Source organism: Falco punctatus (genome assembly GCF_963210335.1).
Source record: "Falco punctatus genome assembly, chromosome: 15".
Lineage (NCBI taxonomy): Eukaryota > Metazoa > Chordata > Aves > Falconiformes > Falconidae > Falco > Falco punctatus.
Genome location: NC_137595.1, coordinates 8878359 through 8896257, shown reverse-complemented (window position 1 = coordinate 8896257; position 17899 = coordinate 8878359). Strand labels below are relative to the sequence as shown.

The window sequence follows — 17899 nt, the reverse complement described above, 5'->3', positions numbered from 1 at the left end:
TCTGGAACAGTTGTGTTCAGAACAATGTTACCAACATGCTTTCTCCCCAAAATCAAGAAAATAGGTGGCAGCCTTTTATGTTTTGTCCACAACTTTGATAACTCTTCCCAGGGATACGGTTTAGTGTCAAGTTGACCTTTACGGTTTTCACAGCTAAGGCAACAGTTACATAAAAAGGATGAATGAGCAACAACAAAAGAGGAAGGCTGGGATCATTTAATCTGAAAACTGGAACTGCCTGCATTTTTACTTTACTATTTCAGTAAGGGAGGCAGCACTGAAAAGTGGTCAAAGCTCACAACTGTAGGGAAGGAAACAGAGGTCCTGCTCTCATTTCTGCCTTATATTCCCTGAATTGCCCTGTGTAAGTTGCTGAAGACCAGACTGCAAATGTCACCTAATTTAAATTAAAAAGGCAGGAAGTGTAAAATTTTTCCAAAACCCCTCAAACTTGTAACTAATAGTCAAAATTCTGTCTACTGGTGAAGAAAAGGAGGTACACAGCAGTCAAGGTGATTTTCAGTGACAGAAGTGCTTTTGGCTCCTACTGATTGGACTTTGATTTCTCCCTCAGTGAATGAGAATAAAACACACCATGTCAGGCATGTTGGATGTAAGTTAGTTTAGAGGACTATTAACAGTTGGGATTAATATTTGTCACTAAACCAAAATATTGGCAAGTACACAAGTAATAGGGAAGTGTCACTGTTTTTCAGTCTTGCTGGTTGTTTATGCTCCACTTTAAATTTTGCTGAGATACAAACGGCCTGACTTTCACACAAACTAATAATTTAATTAGTACTAGAACTGCATGACAAGCCTGTAACTATGGTTAGGTAGAAGTGTTTGACTTTGTTATGATGCTAAACCAGATCTGGGCTCATCTGGAGAGCTGTTTTTAGTCTGGCAGTAGTTGGGTTTAACTGGACCTTCTTTCCTTGCTCTGCAGGATTTTGGGGTGGACATCTGGGAGGGCTTAAGCCACTGGATAAAGTTTGGGTCCCCTTAAGGGAGTAACAAACAGTCCCTGGCCTTTGAGGCCAGAAATTCATATTTTCTTCACTGATTTCTCTGAAAATTGACATGTTTCTCCCTCCCAAGACTGAAAAGGAATGTGTTGTTGAAACAGCAGGTTGGCCTCGATGCTGCTCAAGCCCACTGAGTTTTTGTTCAGCTGCTGTTTTTGAGGCCTGCCTACTTCCAATTTTAACTGTTTATCAAATATCTTCAGAACTAACAATGCAGACTATTGGTATATGTAAATCTGATGGGTTTGCTAAAGCAGATTGCGTATAGTTTTCATTGACCTTGGCAGCAATAAACAACAGTGTTTTCAGAGGGAGGACTGAGTTTCTCTGTATATTTGTTGTGCTAGGTCTTGGTTCAGGATTTTTTCCACTATCGTCTGTTAAAATTTGGTTTATGTCCTGTGTGAGACAGTGACTGATGCTGAAATCCTCCAGTGCCTTTTGGAAATGCAACAGAAGCAACTTCCAGCCCATGTCATAGGAAACGTGCATGATCCTATGAATAAAAATTAAGATGAAAGCAGGGTGTGTGGGAAGACCTGGTGGTGACAGAATCATTCCTGGCTGCTTTCTTGGTTGGAGAGCAATCACAAAATGAGGATTTTTACCAAGCTTGTTTAGATCCTCATAAGTGGATTTTGGCAGGAGGCAGGATGTGGCCACTGCCAGCTGCCTTGCTGAGCTGTGTGTATTCTGTACCTCTGTAAAACTAATGATTAGGCTATGATGAGAAAATAAACCTCAGTAGGAAAGAACAGTTAGCAAACTCCTGAAGTTCATTGTCTGCAAAAAGTCCCATTTTGTAGATAGGTTTGCTTTATTTTAATAATATTAGGGGAAACGCTCCATTTTGAGACAGAAGGCATAGTGTAGACCAGGCCTATGAAATTAGATAGCACTCTTTTGCCTATCTACTGGGAAAAGGAGCAGCTGAGTATAATGTTTGCACACAGGCAGCTCTCTGTAGTGTTTCAAGAAAGGCTTTGAAAAAGATAATATTCTCATTTATTACTTTAACAAAAAATTGCACTGACTGCAAGAGCCTCCATGTTATACTTGCAGCAATTACAGCAGTTTTCTGTGGCGTTGCTGCAGCCCTACCCTCCCTGTTTGCCACATCACCAGCTCCTGGTAGCCAGCGGTGCTGTGGCTGGGCCAGTCCTGGAACCCAGAGGCAGAGGGTCCACCGGACAGCTTTCTGAGACTGCCAGCAAGCGAGCTGCAGCTCCACAAGAGGGGGAAATACGAGTCCAGCTTGATGACAGATACCCTTTGCTGCTTTTGTTTTAAAATAGTAAATGAGGAAGAAAAATATTATGGTTGTATCTGGTATGCAGCAGGGCTTTAAAGTTGCATTTACTTACCTTCCAAGCTTTCCACATACCCCTTATTTGACCAGAGGTTTGCAAACGTGGCTATGGGAGGGTTGCAGGGGTAATTGGCTGACAGCCTGGGGACTGCATTTAATTAGCAAGGAATGCACCGGCTGTGGCTGTATTCCCTGTAGGAGCAGCAATCCACGTAGCTACAGGTGCTGTCCTGCTCTCTCTTCAGGCCCGGGGACAGCCCTTCTTCACGCAGGAGCGCTGCACACAGGAAAAAATATGTTTGGATATCACTATCAGAACAAAAGTCTTTCTATTTGTTGTTTGTTGCTCTGCCAGTGATGTCAGGCAGTATCTTTGCATTTAGGGTCCTACTGCCCTCTTAGGCTTATACTAGATGAATCTCTGGTTGTCCAAACGTTGGTGGATTCACATTTTTTAATGCCTACGATTAACCATTTCAGGGCAGCTGGGCCTGACTGACTAGCATCAGCTGCTGATCTTACTGAGTTCATCTGGAGTTTCAAGTGATTGATACCTCCGAGAATTAAGCTCAAAGTGCACTGGGCTAGACTGCCTAGAGCTAAAATACCCACAGTCAAAGCCCATTAACTGAGATGTCTGCATTTCACTGAAATTCTCTTTGGAAGGCTGAGGCTAATTTTTCCTCTGTTGCCACCATTCTGAAATGTTGTGCCTTGATATACTAAGATGTAATACACTGTTAAGATTTAGAAGAAAAAAGTAGTCAAATGGCTGAATACCCTCTTCGGTACTAATTTCTAAATTAAAAAAAATTGTTTCTATTTCTATGATCTTTTTAGTTTTATCAGTTGATTCTGGTTGCCTGGGACATGATTCAGGTGAGCTCCTGTTATGTGTATCAAAAGGTAGTATATGGTTTCAGTTTATTGAGTTATGCATTTTTTTTTGTAATTAAGGCTCTTCCTATAGAACACAGGAACCTTGTTAGACCTATGCTTCTTTCTGGGCTTGTTTTCCTTCTGATCTACACTTTTTTTTTCACAGTTACTTTTCAAAGTGGTTTTTTACTTGTTTTGCTTCTGTGAATCTGTTCTCCTACCATTTTCATTTTTCTCCTGTCTGTGTTCCTTAATGTGTGTGAGCACTGAGGAGTGTTGAGCACCTGGGGAAGGGCAAAGAGGCTGTGAGCTCTTAGTAGGAAACTCCGAAGTGTTGGCACCGAGATACTAACCCTTGAAGGGCACAGTCCAGTATCAATGACTCTCTTCCCAGGACGGTCACGTTAGCAGGGGTGCAGAACAACTTAGGACCCCCCAGCCTTACTGCAAGTATACCCCTTGCCTTAAGATTTTTTGTTCAGTGTGTTCTGAAGCTGAGAATACAAGTGCTATGGAAACCTTGAGTCATCAGTAGCTCATCACAGATTCCCACTGTGCTAGACCATCACTAGGCTTTTGTGGTCTTCCCCCTTGAATTTGTAATCCTGTTTCATTTTTTGTATATCTGTAAAGTCTGTGCCCAGCACTCATCACCCACCACATCCTTTTCCTTCCCTCCTACTGTGCTGCTTTCTCCTCTTTCTTTTCTGCCCGGCTGCTGGATAGTAAAATGAAGGAGCAGGAGGGGGGTGTGCTGGGAGGAAAGGGGAGATTGCAGCAGGAGAGGGTAGGACTGCTGGGAGGTAAGGGACAAGCTGCCTTTCCTTGTCTCAGGGATGCTGTAGAGTGTGTGTGCTTTGTGCAAGGCTGGGGAAGTGTTGGGGTGATGAATGAACATGTTGTGACATGGGAAATAGCTGGCACAAACTCCCAGTTCAGTTGGATTTTCCTTGCAAACACAATGGGTTTAGCTGAATAGGGAATAATTGAAGTTTGAAAATGTTTCTGACTCTGTTCTGAAATTGTTTGGAAGAGAATTGGCGTTACTACAGACTTTTTTTCTTTTTTTTTTTTTTTAAAGACTGGGCATGATCATAATTGGAAATTCTTGTCTTTTGTAAATGTTGCACATAAAATCTTTTATTGCAGTTACTATTTTTTAAAATGAAACTGAGTGACTTCAGGGTGGAGTTTCTGGTTTTTCTTTTTGTTTGTTTGTTTTTCCTTGCTGTCTGAGGTAAATTGTTACTTTCACTTGGCTATGGAGAGCAGTTGTTCTGTTGCCTTTTCTTTCTTTTTTTTGTAGATAGTACCAAATTATTATTGGGGACTGGGGAGCTTTTTGACCAAGAATGGAGAACAGCTGCATTTTCTACCCTTTGAATATGAGATACAGAGGCTACAATTAAATACCAAAACATAGGATTAACATTTTCCTTGTTTTAACCTGAGATTAGCACTTTGATAGCTAATGTAATGTTCTCTCTCTGCACAATTACAAGTGTGGTTGCTCTAGGGAAAAGGAGTGGGGGGGAGGAAGGAGAGGAGGAGGAGGGTTGGATCCTGAAGCTCTGCCAGAAGCATCTCTTGCTCTCAGAGGAAGCCTGTTGGAAGATGGAGAAGAGCCGAGCAGAAGAATGCAGAGAACAGTTTAGTTTACTGCTTGTAACTGATGTGCAACACACTGCTTCATAGCTCCACACTGAACAACAGGAACTGCCACGCTGTTTCCAGGAACAGTCAGCGGCAGATGCTTAGCGATGAAGAAAAAGGCCACATACTGAATCATTTTGACTTGGTGTCGCCTCCTCCCAGCTTTGGGAAATCAGCTGGGTATGGGTTTGAAAACCCGAAAAGTTTCACCTAAGCTACTGTGTTTATTTGCTGCTGATCACACTGTCCCCCATGAATTTGTTTAATGCCTTTTAAAATCCATTTTCAGTCTCCACAACCTCCTGAGGCACTGACTGCCACAACGCAATTATGGACGGTATGAAACAGTACTTCCTTTTGGGTGTGTTTGTTTTAAACCTGCTGCTTAATGACTTTGTTGGATGCCCCCTCAGCTTTTGTACTGCAAAAGAAAGTGAACAATTATTCTGTATTTACCTTCTCCATTCAGCATTTTATAGACTGCTGTAATTTCCCTCTGCAGTCATCTTTTTTTCTTCAACCTGAAGAGCTCTTCTCTATTTAATTTCTTCTTGTAGCAAAGCTGTTCTTTATCTCAAAAAAGATATATGTGGGCTTTTTATTACTTCTCTTTCTTTTTCCTCTCAGACAAAAGTGTCAAGGAAACCTTATACAGGAATGTCATAGTTGAAGGATTCTTTGGTGCCTCTTTGTGCCAAAATAATTAGCTTTCAGCTCTTGGAAATTGCCAAAAACTTCTGAAAGAAAACTGTTCCTGTAACCCTCTCCAGTTTGAGGTTGTATTCATGTCCAAAACTAGGTAAGAGCACGCAGCAAGTAAACAGAAGTTGTCTGAATTTGAAGTTCTCGTTTGCTGCCAACAAACCTTCAAATGTAACACACAAAAATTGAGTGAGTGCAAGGAAGTGATGAAATTGGGACCTGAGAGAGATCAGGAAGTCCAGTAATTCAGTCTGCACTGAGCAAGTCCAGCAGCATTAAACAGGAACAAAGATAGCAACTCCAGGGAGGGCAGAGGGGTGGTTTTTTTTCCTGCTTGGTCCAGAATAAGCACAATATCTTATATAGTGTATAAATCTTTAGATACAGAGGAGGAAAAGAGCACACTTTTATTTACAATTTCTATGTTCCTATTTGGCATAAATACTCCATTTGGGAGGCAGATGCAAATGTCTTCAGATCCAGGCATGAGCATGTGCAGGGGACACCTTGCTGCCTTCTCAGTCTGGCAAAATCACACAGCTCTTCTGCCTTTTTTCTTACTCCATTGCATTTGAGCTGACTCTTCAAGACTGCACACCTATTGCTTGCTTGCTGCTGTGTCTCAGTTCTTTGGATTTCCCATCTGGTCTGTGCTGCTGGCAACACCGTTGTACTGTGCTGTCTGCTCCTGCCATCTCCTCCTTTCATGCCACTGCACAGAGAGCTGGTCTTGCAAGACAACGTTGTGTCTCTATCTAAGCTCTTCCTGGAACCTTGTTTCTTCCAAACGTCTACCAGATACCTCAGGAGAAGAGCCTTCGCTTCCCCTTCCTCATTATTTATCTTAAAAAAAAAAAAAATTGAAGAAAGATCTTAGTTTTATTCTCCTGTGTACTTGCTTTTTGCTGAGTTCCTTCTAGCTTCAGGAGTGTGGCTTAGGCCTTTCTCTCCTGTCCCGCCTTGCTGTCGTCTTACCACCCACTCATTAGATCATGTCTGAAATTAGCTTGCAAGAACTACAGGGCAGGGTTGATTTTTCTTGCCTCTTTAGTGAGGACTTGGCACAGTTTTGTGTGGTTTTGAAAAAACAGTAAAAACAACAAAAACCATCCCTTGTGCAGCTGGGAAAACCAAGGTAGGAAAGCCAGGTACCTATGGAAGATGCTGGTGAAGACCTGTGGCAGAGCCAGCAGGAGCTCACATAGTACCAAAGCTTGTGCTCAGAGTAGATAATTCTGTCTGCTTCTGTAACTGTCTTCAATGATGAATAGTCATTAGGATGAAATATTTGGATTCCTTGGGGGGGGGGGGGGGGGGGGCAAGAAAATATTTTGCAAAAAATGCTTACGGTGAAATGCAACGCTTTTATTGCACAGTTTTGCTGTAGTAGTTTTGGGGCGGGGGGTTGACAGCTAAATGATGATAGAGTAAACATATTGATGCCATGAAAGTGTTCAGGTTCAGTAAGATGATGATGATGTGTTAAGGTGATGTCGGAAAGCACAGAATCGTTTAGGTTGGAAAAAACCTTTCAGATCATGGAGTTCAAATGTTAACCTGGCACTGCCAAGTCCACCACTAAACCATGTCCCTAAGCGCCACATCTACACATCTTTTAAATACCTCCAGGGATGGTGACTCAACCACTTCCCTGGGCAGCTGTTCCAGTACTTGACAGCCATTTCCGTGAAGAAATTTTTCATAATACCTAATCTAAATCTCCCCTGGTTCAATTTGAGGCAGAAGAGACTGACACTCGCCTCACTATAACCTCCTTTCAGGTCGCTGTAGAGAGCAATAAGGTCTCCTCTGACCCTCCTCCTCTCAGGCTAAAAACCCATAGTTCCTCAGCTGCTTTTCATAAGACTTGTGCTCTAGACCCTTCATCAGCTTCGTTGCCCTTCTTTGGATGCTCTCTAGTGCCTCAGTATCTATCTCGTGGCCAGGGACCCAAAACTGAACACAGTATTTGAGGTGCTGCCTATGTTAATATTAATCCCTAAATAATACATTGGCTTCCCAGTTTGGGACCAGTAATTTGATTTTAGGTGCTCTCAGCGCAGACTTAATGTTCCACAGAGTGGTGTCCCTTGACATTTTGGAGACTGTCCCTAATTTTTTGTTATTTTTTTATTTGAGAGACAAGGTGCCATGCCAGTGGGGGCACTGGGTGTGCTGGGTGAAGTGAAATGGTGCTGAGGGCTGAAAAGTGACTTGCAGAGCCAAAATTGGAAGGCTGGGACTTGCAGCAGGGTCTGGTCCGCTTTGGATCAGGCATAAGCAGGATGTGGAGTATATAGTCGGGTTAGATAAACTTTCTCTGTGGGAGGTACTTTGAACTTTGTAAGGGAGAAATTCTGTTGCAGGCAAGCCACGCGTATGGTAAAATAACGTAACTGTGTCCAAAAATGAAACACCCAAGAATGGCTTTCCCTTTATGATGAATACTGTCAGTTCAGAGCAGATCCCCAGCCCACACGAGTATTTTGTCATAAAATAAATGCTGATAGGTAATTGATGAAGCAATGTTAACTTCTCACTCAGTGGCACAAATCTGTGTACCCTAGCCTAGGAAAATGACTTTCCTAATCAGTCTCTGTTGGTTCCAGTCTATTTAAAAATGTGTGTTTTCAGGTGTCAGTTCTGGTAACAATATACTGCGTTTATGACTCTTCCTCACAGAAACTCGGGCAGAAGGCTGTAGCTTTCCTTAAAGAGGCAATTTTTTAGTCTGTCTTTACATTTTATGTTGTAGAATGTAATAAAATCCAAATCCTGCTACTTTGCACATTCATTTAATTCATATTGTTGTTTTCCACATGGGTAATACTCTGGATTTTACTTTTTTTTATAATGCCTTTCATCCAAAGATCCCAAGCTGATTTGGCCTGATTCCCAGGTAGAGCTTAGCAACACTTAGCATAAGACCAGTAAAAGGAAGTAACAGGGAATTTCACGCAGTTCTTGGCTGGCTGTCAATTTAAATGCACCGACAGGTCGGAGCATCCCTGGCCCATGAGCCCCCGCTTCCCGGGGCTGTGACTGCCTGGTGCAAGTCTCTCCTGTCTCAGCCAGAAATTCCTCTCCTTTTTATTTTTCTCCTCCTCCAGAACAAGCTCTGCTGTCTCCCAGAATTTAAAAGAGAGAGATGATAAATCTTTATGTGGGGGGAACTTGGTGGGAAAAATAGGGTCTTGGGGCTAGGAGATCCACCCCACTAATTTGTTATTTGCTGTTTGATCACAAAGATGCGCTAAGCTGAAACACACACTTTCAGTTTTGTACCTCCCTGCATATGTGCAGGTATATGCATGATTTTAATTTCTTTTTCTCATCTTCGTGTTTAGAGTAACTCAATTCTCCAGTTTTCTAAATTTACCAAGAAGGTTTCAGTTTCTTTTTCAGTAGCCAGAATATTTTTCAAACTTTTATTCTGAATGTTGTTTCTTCTTTGGAGAGACTCTTGGACTTTGAAACCAGCTCTCATATTGAAAGCCTTGCCTGTCTGAAAATTTGTTCCAGCTTGATTTGCTGTTCAAAGTACTGCTTCATGGATTCATTTTATGTCTCCTCGGAGACATTTTGTGAGAATTTTGCTTATCTACTATTATTGCAAAATGATCCACCATCTTAGGCAACCAATCACTTCCTCATCCCCTTTTCATTGGTCTTTAAAGCAAAATTGAAATTAAACTGTGTCTGCTGTTACGCAGACTGTGGTGATCTGGCTTTCACCTTTGGACCATGGGCAGTATTAGCTGTGCTCACATAAAAATCTTGCAGAAAGAGGAAAGATACTCTGTACCTCGTGCATAGAAAAGGGTTAACACGTGCGTGGTGGAGACAGGGAGAAAATCAGGCTGGCTGGACTCTGCCCCTTTGCTAATAGGCCTCTTTTTCTGAAGTGCATGGAAGACAGATGAAAAATCTCAGAGTTGCCCTGAATTATTTTCCTGAGCGTACAGCTTTCTCTTTTTGTGGTTAAATATGACAGTTATAGTGTAGTATTTATGCACAGTCAATAAATCAGGAGAAAACGTGCTGCAGTCAGGGCATGTATCCGTAGTACGTTCCTTATAGTTCAGTTGAAAACTGAATTCTTGAATTTGCTGAAGCCTGTGAAAAGAAATTCAGGTGCATATCTCCATGGGAGGCTTACACAAAGCCTGATGGCCCACAGTAATGTGAAATTTGCACCTCAGTGTCCATTACTGTCCTCAATCTGCAAACCCAGACTCCTAAAAGGCAAGTTTTGGATCAGGCTCCCAAACTCTTGCCTTTAGTGGAATGATTGCAGGAAGGAGATGGAGCAAGTGAAAGGGGCAGAAATCTTTAAGGGGACGAGTTACAATTTTGTGGAATTTTGTAGTGTAGTTACAAATTAGTGGTGGGGGAGGAAAGGTGCTTCTGAGCTATATCCTGGAAAATACTGGCTTGCTTTTTTCAGAGGGGGCTGTGTGACACATTGGCAGAAGCAGCCTGGCTTTTCCTAGTGTCTGGCTTAAGAGCAGCTAACTGCTGACGAGTGAGAATATTTAGCCCTGATAGAGCACACTATCCAGGGCTTGAATTTGCTCAGCTTCTGCCATCTTGAATCTAACTCAGTTTTCTCACTCCGCCATATAGTTACTGGAGCTGAGAAGGAGATATTATTTAGCACAATTTCATATCTTTCATACTGGAGTTCAGCTGTACGCAAATTACTCATGTAAAAACAGGGGATTTCATCTTTCAGAAAGGGACAGTATAGATCTGTGGCTGGCAAAGAGCTAAACACTTCTGAACTCTCACTGTGTTACTGAAGATTGTATCTTGTGTGGTGCCAAGCAAATTCCTTCGCTCTGGTGGCAGGCCCTTTTTTGTATGATAGGGATAATACCTCCCAGCTCACGGGATGAATTAATCAGTATTTTTATAGTAATTTAGCAGCGACCATTTTTGCTCTGGCTTGAAACCTTTTAAATCAAACAGGAAAGTAATCAGAACAGCTGTATTACAAGACCAAGATAGGGAGCCACAGAAGCAGAGGGAGGTTTGAAGGGTTTAGCTGTTGATCCAGATTTTGAGTAGATAATTTCTGACTAAGGTATCAAGTGTGCCCCAAATTCAGATGGCTAATCGGTGCCAAAGCTGACCTCCTTCAGTGCCTAAAGGAGCATGGCTAGTGTCTCACAGACACATTACTTGTTCAGGTCAGAAAGTAGCTAGGTGATGAAAAAAAAACCACAACCCAACCAAAAACAGATGAAGCAATATAAAAGTGTTAAGACAGACTGTCAGAACTAAAATCCTTTTAGAGGAACAGCTCAGATGTTGAGCTGTGTTAGGACAAGAAACAGGAAAATAATAACTTATCAGCAGAACATGGAAAAATATCACTGATCTGTTTGGTTGGAAATTGAAATTATTTTTCCTGAATTATGTTCCTTTTTGCTGTGGGATAGAATATCTACGCAGGACCTATTTCAAAATATTTAATTATAGGAGAGCTTAATCTGCAGTAGTTGTTCTGATTAATTTCCCCATAGAAACAATTCCTTTAACTATTGCACTTGAAGAAACGTAGATGAGCATAATTTCAATTAAAACCCAAGAAAAAATTGAATTTTATAGATGTAACAAATGTCTGCTGCCATAGGCTGCCAGGTAGTCAGCACTGCAAACACCAATTGTATGGTGGAACAGCAAAGAACCACTCACTCTAGCTGCATTCATACACATTAGCAACCATGGTGTCTGTTACTTTCAGGAATAAAAAGTCTCATTAAACTAAAAAAATGTCTTGCATTGTATCCAGAAAATTGCTAGATTTCAGCTCTTGTGGTGTCCAGCAGGAACAGGCTTCAAAAGCCAAAATCTTCAGCAGAGAAAGGGGGAGAGTATGTAAACCTTGCCTGCTGCTGCCCTTGGAAAGGTCAGCCTCTGAAATGGGAAACAAGAGAGTTTCATCTTGACCTTTAAACACTATGCTTGAATGCGAGAGAAGCAGCTTTTAGGTATCTGGCAGTCTGAAATAAATAAAAAAAAAAAAAAAAAAAAAAAGGGTGAGGGTATGAACTTCTAATTGCTTAGCATTTCATATAGTCTGACTTGAGAACACTGTACGATGCAGGGCCTCTAGGTTGCCAGTTTGAATTGGCTGAGGTCAGCTGGAGTCAGAAGTTAGTCTCTGATCTCAGCTGGCTGATGTGAGAGAAATGCATAGGTGGCCTCATCAAGTTCTCGGTGCTGGGACCTAGCGGTATTAGCTGGCATCTTCTACCAATAGTTTAGTTTCCATTCACCCCTTAGCAAATCTATTCCTATTGAGGAGTTGTCTTTCCAGGCTACCATGCATCTGTACAAAAATATGGTATCTACATTTTTGCTTTATCTATAGAGATTCAAATCTCATTTCTTTCAGTCTGGCTCTATTCATGTGCACTAATCACTTGCGTAAAAATATGTATTGGTTTATCCCTCCTGGCATTTCTTACATGATTGTTAAAATTCAGAAACCTTGATCACAGTTGCACTCACACATACACAACCAAGGGAGGCCTGGGTAACAGAATGGAGCTTCCAAGTTTGATACTATCTGTTTTCAAAATAAGCTGCTTTTCAGCTATTAATTTATCCACTTTTGGTTCACTAAAATAAAATAATTTGATAATGTTAGATGAAAAATATTTGCAGATGTTATGATTTTTGAAAAGAAAACTTATTTCTGAAACCTATATAGACTTGTCACTGTCTTAGATTCAGATGTTGGTTTTTTTTCGGTGACAAAAGGGACAAGTACATCTCTGAACTAAATGAATTTATATCTCCAGATAGTTCGATCAAGATGGGTAATGATCTCTTCACAAACATGCGTATTTTGTAATGCTTTGTAATGGGGATTTTAGAACTCACCTGTGGTGTTGTGAAACACTAGTATCGTCCAAATGCTTCACAAAAACGGGAGTGAAAACTGAAACTGCCTCTTTGCTTGTTGTTCAAACGAATGGCAAACAAAATCAGCAGGAAAAGCCTCTGGAGCGTAAAAGCGTTGGAAAATACTATCGGTTTCTTAATTATTGTTTTAAACTAAGATTCATATTGACAGCGCTGCTTTTGTGTTTTTTGGATTCGATCCTGGAAGCAAACAAGCATTCACGAGCAGGCATAGTGCTAAATATTTCCTCAGTCTCATTCCACTTATCCAGTTACAGTCACTAGTAGCTGCTCGGGCCTGTGCAGGGCAGGGGCCTGTCCCGTCCCAGCCTGCTCCAAGGCTCAGGCCTCCATTTTTTTTCCTGAGGACACTTTGATCCCTTCTTTCAGGCTAGAACTTTTTTATTTTTCTGGTGCGTGTTCACCTGAGCGGGAAGAAGTTGCCCAGGGCTTTATGTCTTTTCAAAAAGCATTGCCACGGTTAATTTGTTGCCACCCGGCCCTGCTGCAGGTGCTGTGTGTGACACGTCGCTCTGCTGCGGCCCCTGAAGATGGCCGTTACCTCACGTGGAGGGCTGAGGATTTAGTGCTTAACTGAAACCTCTAAAGAGCAGAACCGGAGGGATTATATCACCGGGTGATTTGCCGAGCTGCGTTGCTCGCTCCCCCAGGGCCAGCCTGCGGCTCCTGCCCGCTCCCCTCAGCCACAGCAGGGCTCCCCGGTCGTCGAGGGCTGTGCGGGCGGCGATGCCGGGCCGCGGCGCGGGTAGGCCGCGGCGGGCAGGTGTGAGGCATCGGCCCGGCCAGAGGGCGGCCGCGCGGTGACTCAGCCGCAGGGACCGGCCGGTCACCTGGGCGGGCGGGGGGCGCGGGTCTGTGGGGAGGCGGCGGTGCCGCCGACCGCCGTGGGCAGCCCGCGGGGCGGGGCGCCCCTGGGGCGAGGGGCGGGGAGCCCCGCAGAGGGGCGGGGCGGGGTGACAGGTGCGGCGCGCGCGCGCGCGCAGGGGTCCGGTGGCGGCGCCTCCCGCGTCCCTCGTCACCCCGCCGCCTCCCCGCTCCCCCGCTCCGCCATGAATATGCAAATGTCGGTATAATTGGCAGCCAATGGCGTGCGCGCTGGTCACATGGTGCTGGTGGAAGCTCAGGGAAGAGAAGTTGAGTCTCGGCGAACACAGGCAGCTCAGTACCGAGCCGCAGCGGCCGCAGCCGGAGCCGAGTCGGGGAGGGCGGGCGGACGGACAGGCGGCCGGCCGGCCAGGGGGAGCGAGTGAGCCGCTCCCCCCCCTCCCTCCTCCCCGCGGGGTGCCCGGCGGGCCGGGGCTCTGCCTGGACCATGCCGATCCTCCTCTTCCTCATAGACACGTCCGCCTCCATGAACCAGCGGGCGTATCTGGGCACCAGCTACCTGGACATCGCCAAGGGCGCCGTGGAGATCTTCATGAAGGTGAGTGCGGGGCCGGGGGGGGCCGCCGCCGCCGCCGCCCCGGTCGCCCCCTTCGCCCGCTCACGCCGCTTCTCTCCGCTCTCTCCGCAGCTGCGGGCCCGGGACCCGGCCAGCCGCGGCGACAGGTACATGCTGGTTACCTTCGACGAGCCGCCCTATTGCATCAAGGTAATAACCCCCCCGCGGCCACCCCGGAACCCCCGCGGCCGCCCCGGCCCCGCCGCGGGGCCGCCCTTGGCGTGGCGGCGGCGCGGCGCAGCCCCGTCCGGCCCGGCGGCGGCAGCAGCAGCCTGTGAAGATGGCGGACATTTTGCTTTTGTATGGAGGAGAGAGGCTGAGGGCGCTGCTGAGATGGAGGAGGGGGGGGGAGGAGACGGACGGGAGCGTGATTCACCGCCCCGGCGTGGCGAGGGAGGCGGGCGGCCGGCCCCGCTCCGCCTTCCCGGCCGTTTCTTGCCCGCCTCCCGTGAGGCGGTGGCTCCGGCGGGGGCCGCGCCTCGCCTCGCCTCGGGCCTCTGCCGCGGGTCCCGGCCCTCTCGCGCCCGTTGGGTGGGGGTGTCCCGGCCGGGCTGCGGGGGCACGGCGGGAGGTAGCGCCCTCCTGGCATCCGCGGGACCTCCCGCCGCTCCGCCCGCGGGACGGAGGCGCCCGGCGCCGTTTGCCGCCTGTGCGCGGCGAGGAGAAGCGGCGACGCTGCGGCTGCCCCCTCCCTCCTGCACCGGTTTGGCGTGAGGGGCCCGTGGCCGCGGCTCGGGTGGGCACCTCGCTGCGGGGCCGTGGCGGCCCGGGGCGCCCGGGCTGGCCTCTCCCGCCTCGGCCCTGAGGCAGGCAGGCCCATGCCATTTGTCACGGCCACTGCGCCACAGGTTGTGCCAAGAGCAGAAAAACATCGGGGCGCTGTGTCCCTTATACCGGAGCCTTCAACTTGCTGGTAGAAACGTTCATTTAAAACATTCAAATAAAGTGTGCCACAGGAAACATCATCGCTGTGGGAGCTTTAGAATCTTCCTGAACACTCCTGGGTTAGGGCTGTGTTTGCCACGACTAAGACAGTAGTTGTCGTAACCGCCGGGCCTTGTGCCTGTACTGCCAGGGCCGAAGAGTTTTGTGTAAAAAATTCCTTGCTGGTCATCCCAGAGAAGAAAAGAGAACCCTCTGTAGATCCCCCAGCTAAAACTTCTGGAAGAGAAGAACTTTTAAAAATAAGCGTGCTGACTGCTGCTGTCTATTCACATCTTTGATAATGAGGAAACTTAATTATCAGGAACTATGAATCTTGGCTCCTTTCATCAGCAATATATTTACAGAGCTAAAAAGTACAGCCTGCTTTCCAAAGTGACAGGAGTGATTTAGTGAGTCAGTATTTACTGTTTGCTACTGCAACTTTTGTTTCCTTGGTAGAAGGTGTGGAAGTAATCTTATTTCTGTGAGCTGAAACCATCCTTCTTGAGTTACAGAAACCTGCTGTCTGTCAAAAAGCCTAGGTCTGCCTAGGAGAGAGGTTTTTTAGACATAATACACGCATCCTTTTCCCCATCCATGTTTCTGGCTGGATGCAAAACCCAAATCTTTGTTATCCCACTGTGAACTGTACATTTGTAAGGGGTTTTTCTCCTAGTTTTGTGTTGGGTATTTTGCAAGTACACCTTTATTACATTTGAGAAGGAAACCTTTCCACTGCAGTGACAGCAAGCATACTGGTGATTTAATAAAAAAACCCCAAACTCTTCTGCTGGCGGTGTGTGTGGTAATGCTACAGGTTATTACCACATACGTACTCAGATTTGCTGAGGAAGATCCTTACGTTTAATGAGCATCTGTGTACGTTCTAATGTACTAATGAGCATCTGACTGTGTTCCCAGTTTTAGTAAATAGTAATTGAAATAAATGGGACTGTGTGATACCCATCATAGTGTTCAATCTTGTTTAACGTACAGTAAATGGTCAAGGGGAAAAAAAAAAAAGTATTGTAGTTCTTGTAACTTGCTAGTATCGTTCCTTATGAATTTATTTTTCGATCTTTAGCATACCAATTTTTTTAAATCTGACCTTAAACAGTCTTAAAATATTTTTTCAAAACTTAGTAACTTGTGTAGGAACAGGCTGCAGCTCCAACAAGTACATTTATAATAATTATGATTACAACTCCAGTTGAACTATTATGTGAAGACTTCATGGCTCAAACTAGTGTGGTTAGGCTATCATCGTGTCTCTTACTAGAGCAGACAAAGCCTTACAGCAACAGCATGATTTCTTCCCCTGTTTGAAGACATGTTCTCAAGACCTTTTACTGGTATTTTTGATGCTCCTCTTGTGTTTTCTAACAACCACAGTTAGGCCAGGAAAACTTTCTGATCTAGGCTATATTCTGTATGTTTTACAAAAGATGCTTGTAAAAGAAATAAAGTTTAGTTTCTTTGCTAACGCTGCTATAGTCAGACAATCTCTCTTGATTGATTTAGAGAAGGAGAAAAGAAACTTGACAAGTGAATGTGTTTTGCAAATCTGCTTTCCAAGTAAGTGCAGTAAGGTTTTGGTTAGTGGCTGCTTTAATGTCTTTTTTTCTTCATGATTTACACTAATTAAATTATATAATCTCACAGATAGTTCTTTAGGTTACCAGTGAAGCAACTGAGGGTAATAATCTTGTATGGAGTTGAGACCTCCTGCGAGGTGGAGGTATTATGGGAACTTCAGCTTGGATCAGGAGTAACTGTGAGACGAGTGAAATTTTTTTTTGTTTCAGAATTTGTTTACATGTAGCCTTAAAGTATTTTAAATTAACAGCACTGGTGCACTTTCGATGAGCAAGAATATCTCAAGAAAACATCATGCATATGGTAGTATTGTGCTAAGTGAAAGGATCCTGCTGTTGCACAAATGATTTCCTAAAAATACATGCAAGGTGATGTTTTTGGAACTCTCCTTAGTATAGAGGGTTTGAAATTATTTACGAGACCTGTTGCTTGTGTTTTAATTAACTATAGCTTTCTGTTTGTGCTGCTTTTTAAAAATGGGACTATTTAGTCTCTGAGTTTGTAGTGTGGCTCTGCAAGGAACTGGTGCCATGTGTCTAAAGAGGAGGCAGGGTGCTGCCCTGGGGAGGTGGGCACAGGGAGATGGGGATGGTAGGAATCTCAGTTCCACTCCCGCAGCAAATGCCTCTGGAACCTTGTCAGCTGTTTTGCTCCTGTTTGTTACGTAATGTATAGATAATGATTTGTGACAGTAATTATGATGCAGCCATTTATAACTCTTACTTTGCTTCCAAAATACACTCCAATAAGAGACAAATATTTAATATTTTAAAAGCATGTTATGAAACATAAATCTGTAGTTGTCAAATGATGTGATCCTGTATAGGTCAATGGAAAGATAATGTAATTTCTGTTGAATGTTGGGTCAGACTCTCACTTTATGGAATAGGAAGGAAAAATATGTTAACTCATGAGGAATGCTCAGCCTAATGTTTATAGTGTGTTTTTCTTCCACTGTGTTTGGATTAAAATTGTAATACGATGCTGTCAAGTGAGTCTGTCACAGGCTAGTGGCATGTTAGCAACAATGAAGTGAGCCAGTCTGTTCTGATTTTGGTTATGTGGCACACTTGGGAGGCTAATGATACCTATAGTAAAACTCCTTTAACCAGTAGCATGTGGCAGGTGTCTAATACAATTAAAGCACTAGAGCTTAAATGTAGGTATTGAAGGAATCTATTCTGTGTGTATCCAGTTCTCTTGGGTGAGAAAAATGGGTTGCTTGCTGTCTGGCACAGTATTTGAAATTCTTGGCCTTCTAGCTGAGATAAATGCATTATCTGATTCAGTTAATACGGTACCTGGTATGTCCTTGTTTTGAAGACTTCACATACAGGGACTGCTGGAACTCGGAGCTTGCTCCATCCCATCTGTGCTTTGACCTGGTATTGCGGTACCTCCAAGCCCCCCTGTGTGCTGGTCCCACCCTTG

At 44.5% G+C, this 17899-nt stretch overlaps 1 protein-coding gene and 1 long non-coding RNA gene across 7 annotated transcripts in view; one reads left to right on the top strand and one right to left on the bottom strand.

Annotated features, from left to right (window-relative positions):
- Window positions 1-8658: 8658 nt before the first annotated feature.
- LOC308053766 lies at window positions 8659-12603 on the bottom strand. The gene is made up of 2 exons (XR_013923791.1): window positions 12466-12603; window positions 8659-11579 (listed from the first exon to the last, which is right to left on the bottom strand). It is a non-coding gene; the product is annotated as an uncharacterized lncRNA (long non-coding RNA).
- A 1051-nt stretch (window positions 12604-13654) lies between these two features.
- LOC308053760 (integrator complex subunit 6-like) overlaps window positions 13655-17899 on the top strand; it is a 44349-nt gene continuing 40104 nt past the window's right edge. For 3 of the 6 annotated variants that reach the window (XR_013923787.1, XR_013923788.1, XM_080365437.1), the window contains exons 1-2: window positions 13665-13930; window positions 14021-14098. Coding sequence is in view for 4 of the 6 variants with exons in the window: in XM_080365437.1 (XP_080221563.1) it covers window positions 13820-13930; window positions 14021-14098 (189 nt within the window). In the remaining 2 variants the exon portion in view is untranslated. Of the gene's footprint in view, window positions 13931-14020; window positions 14099-17899 lie in introns of all 6 variants that reach the window. The other 3 variants (XM_080365440.1, XM_080365439.1, XM_080365438.1) reach the window with 2 other exon arrangements.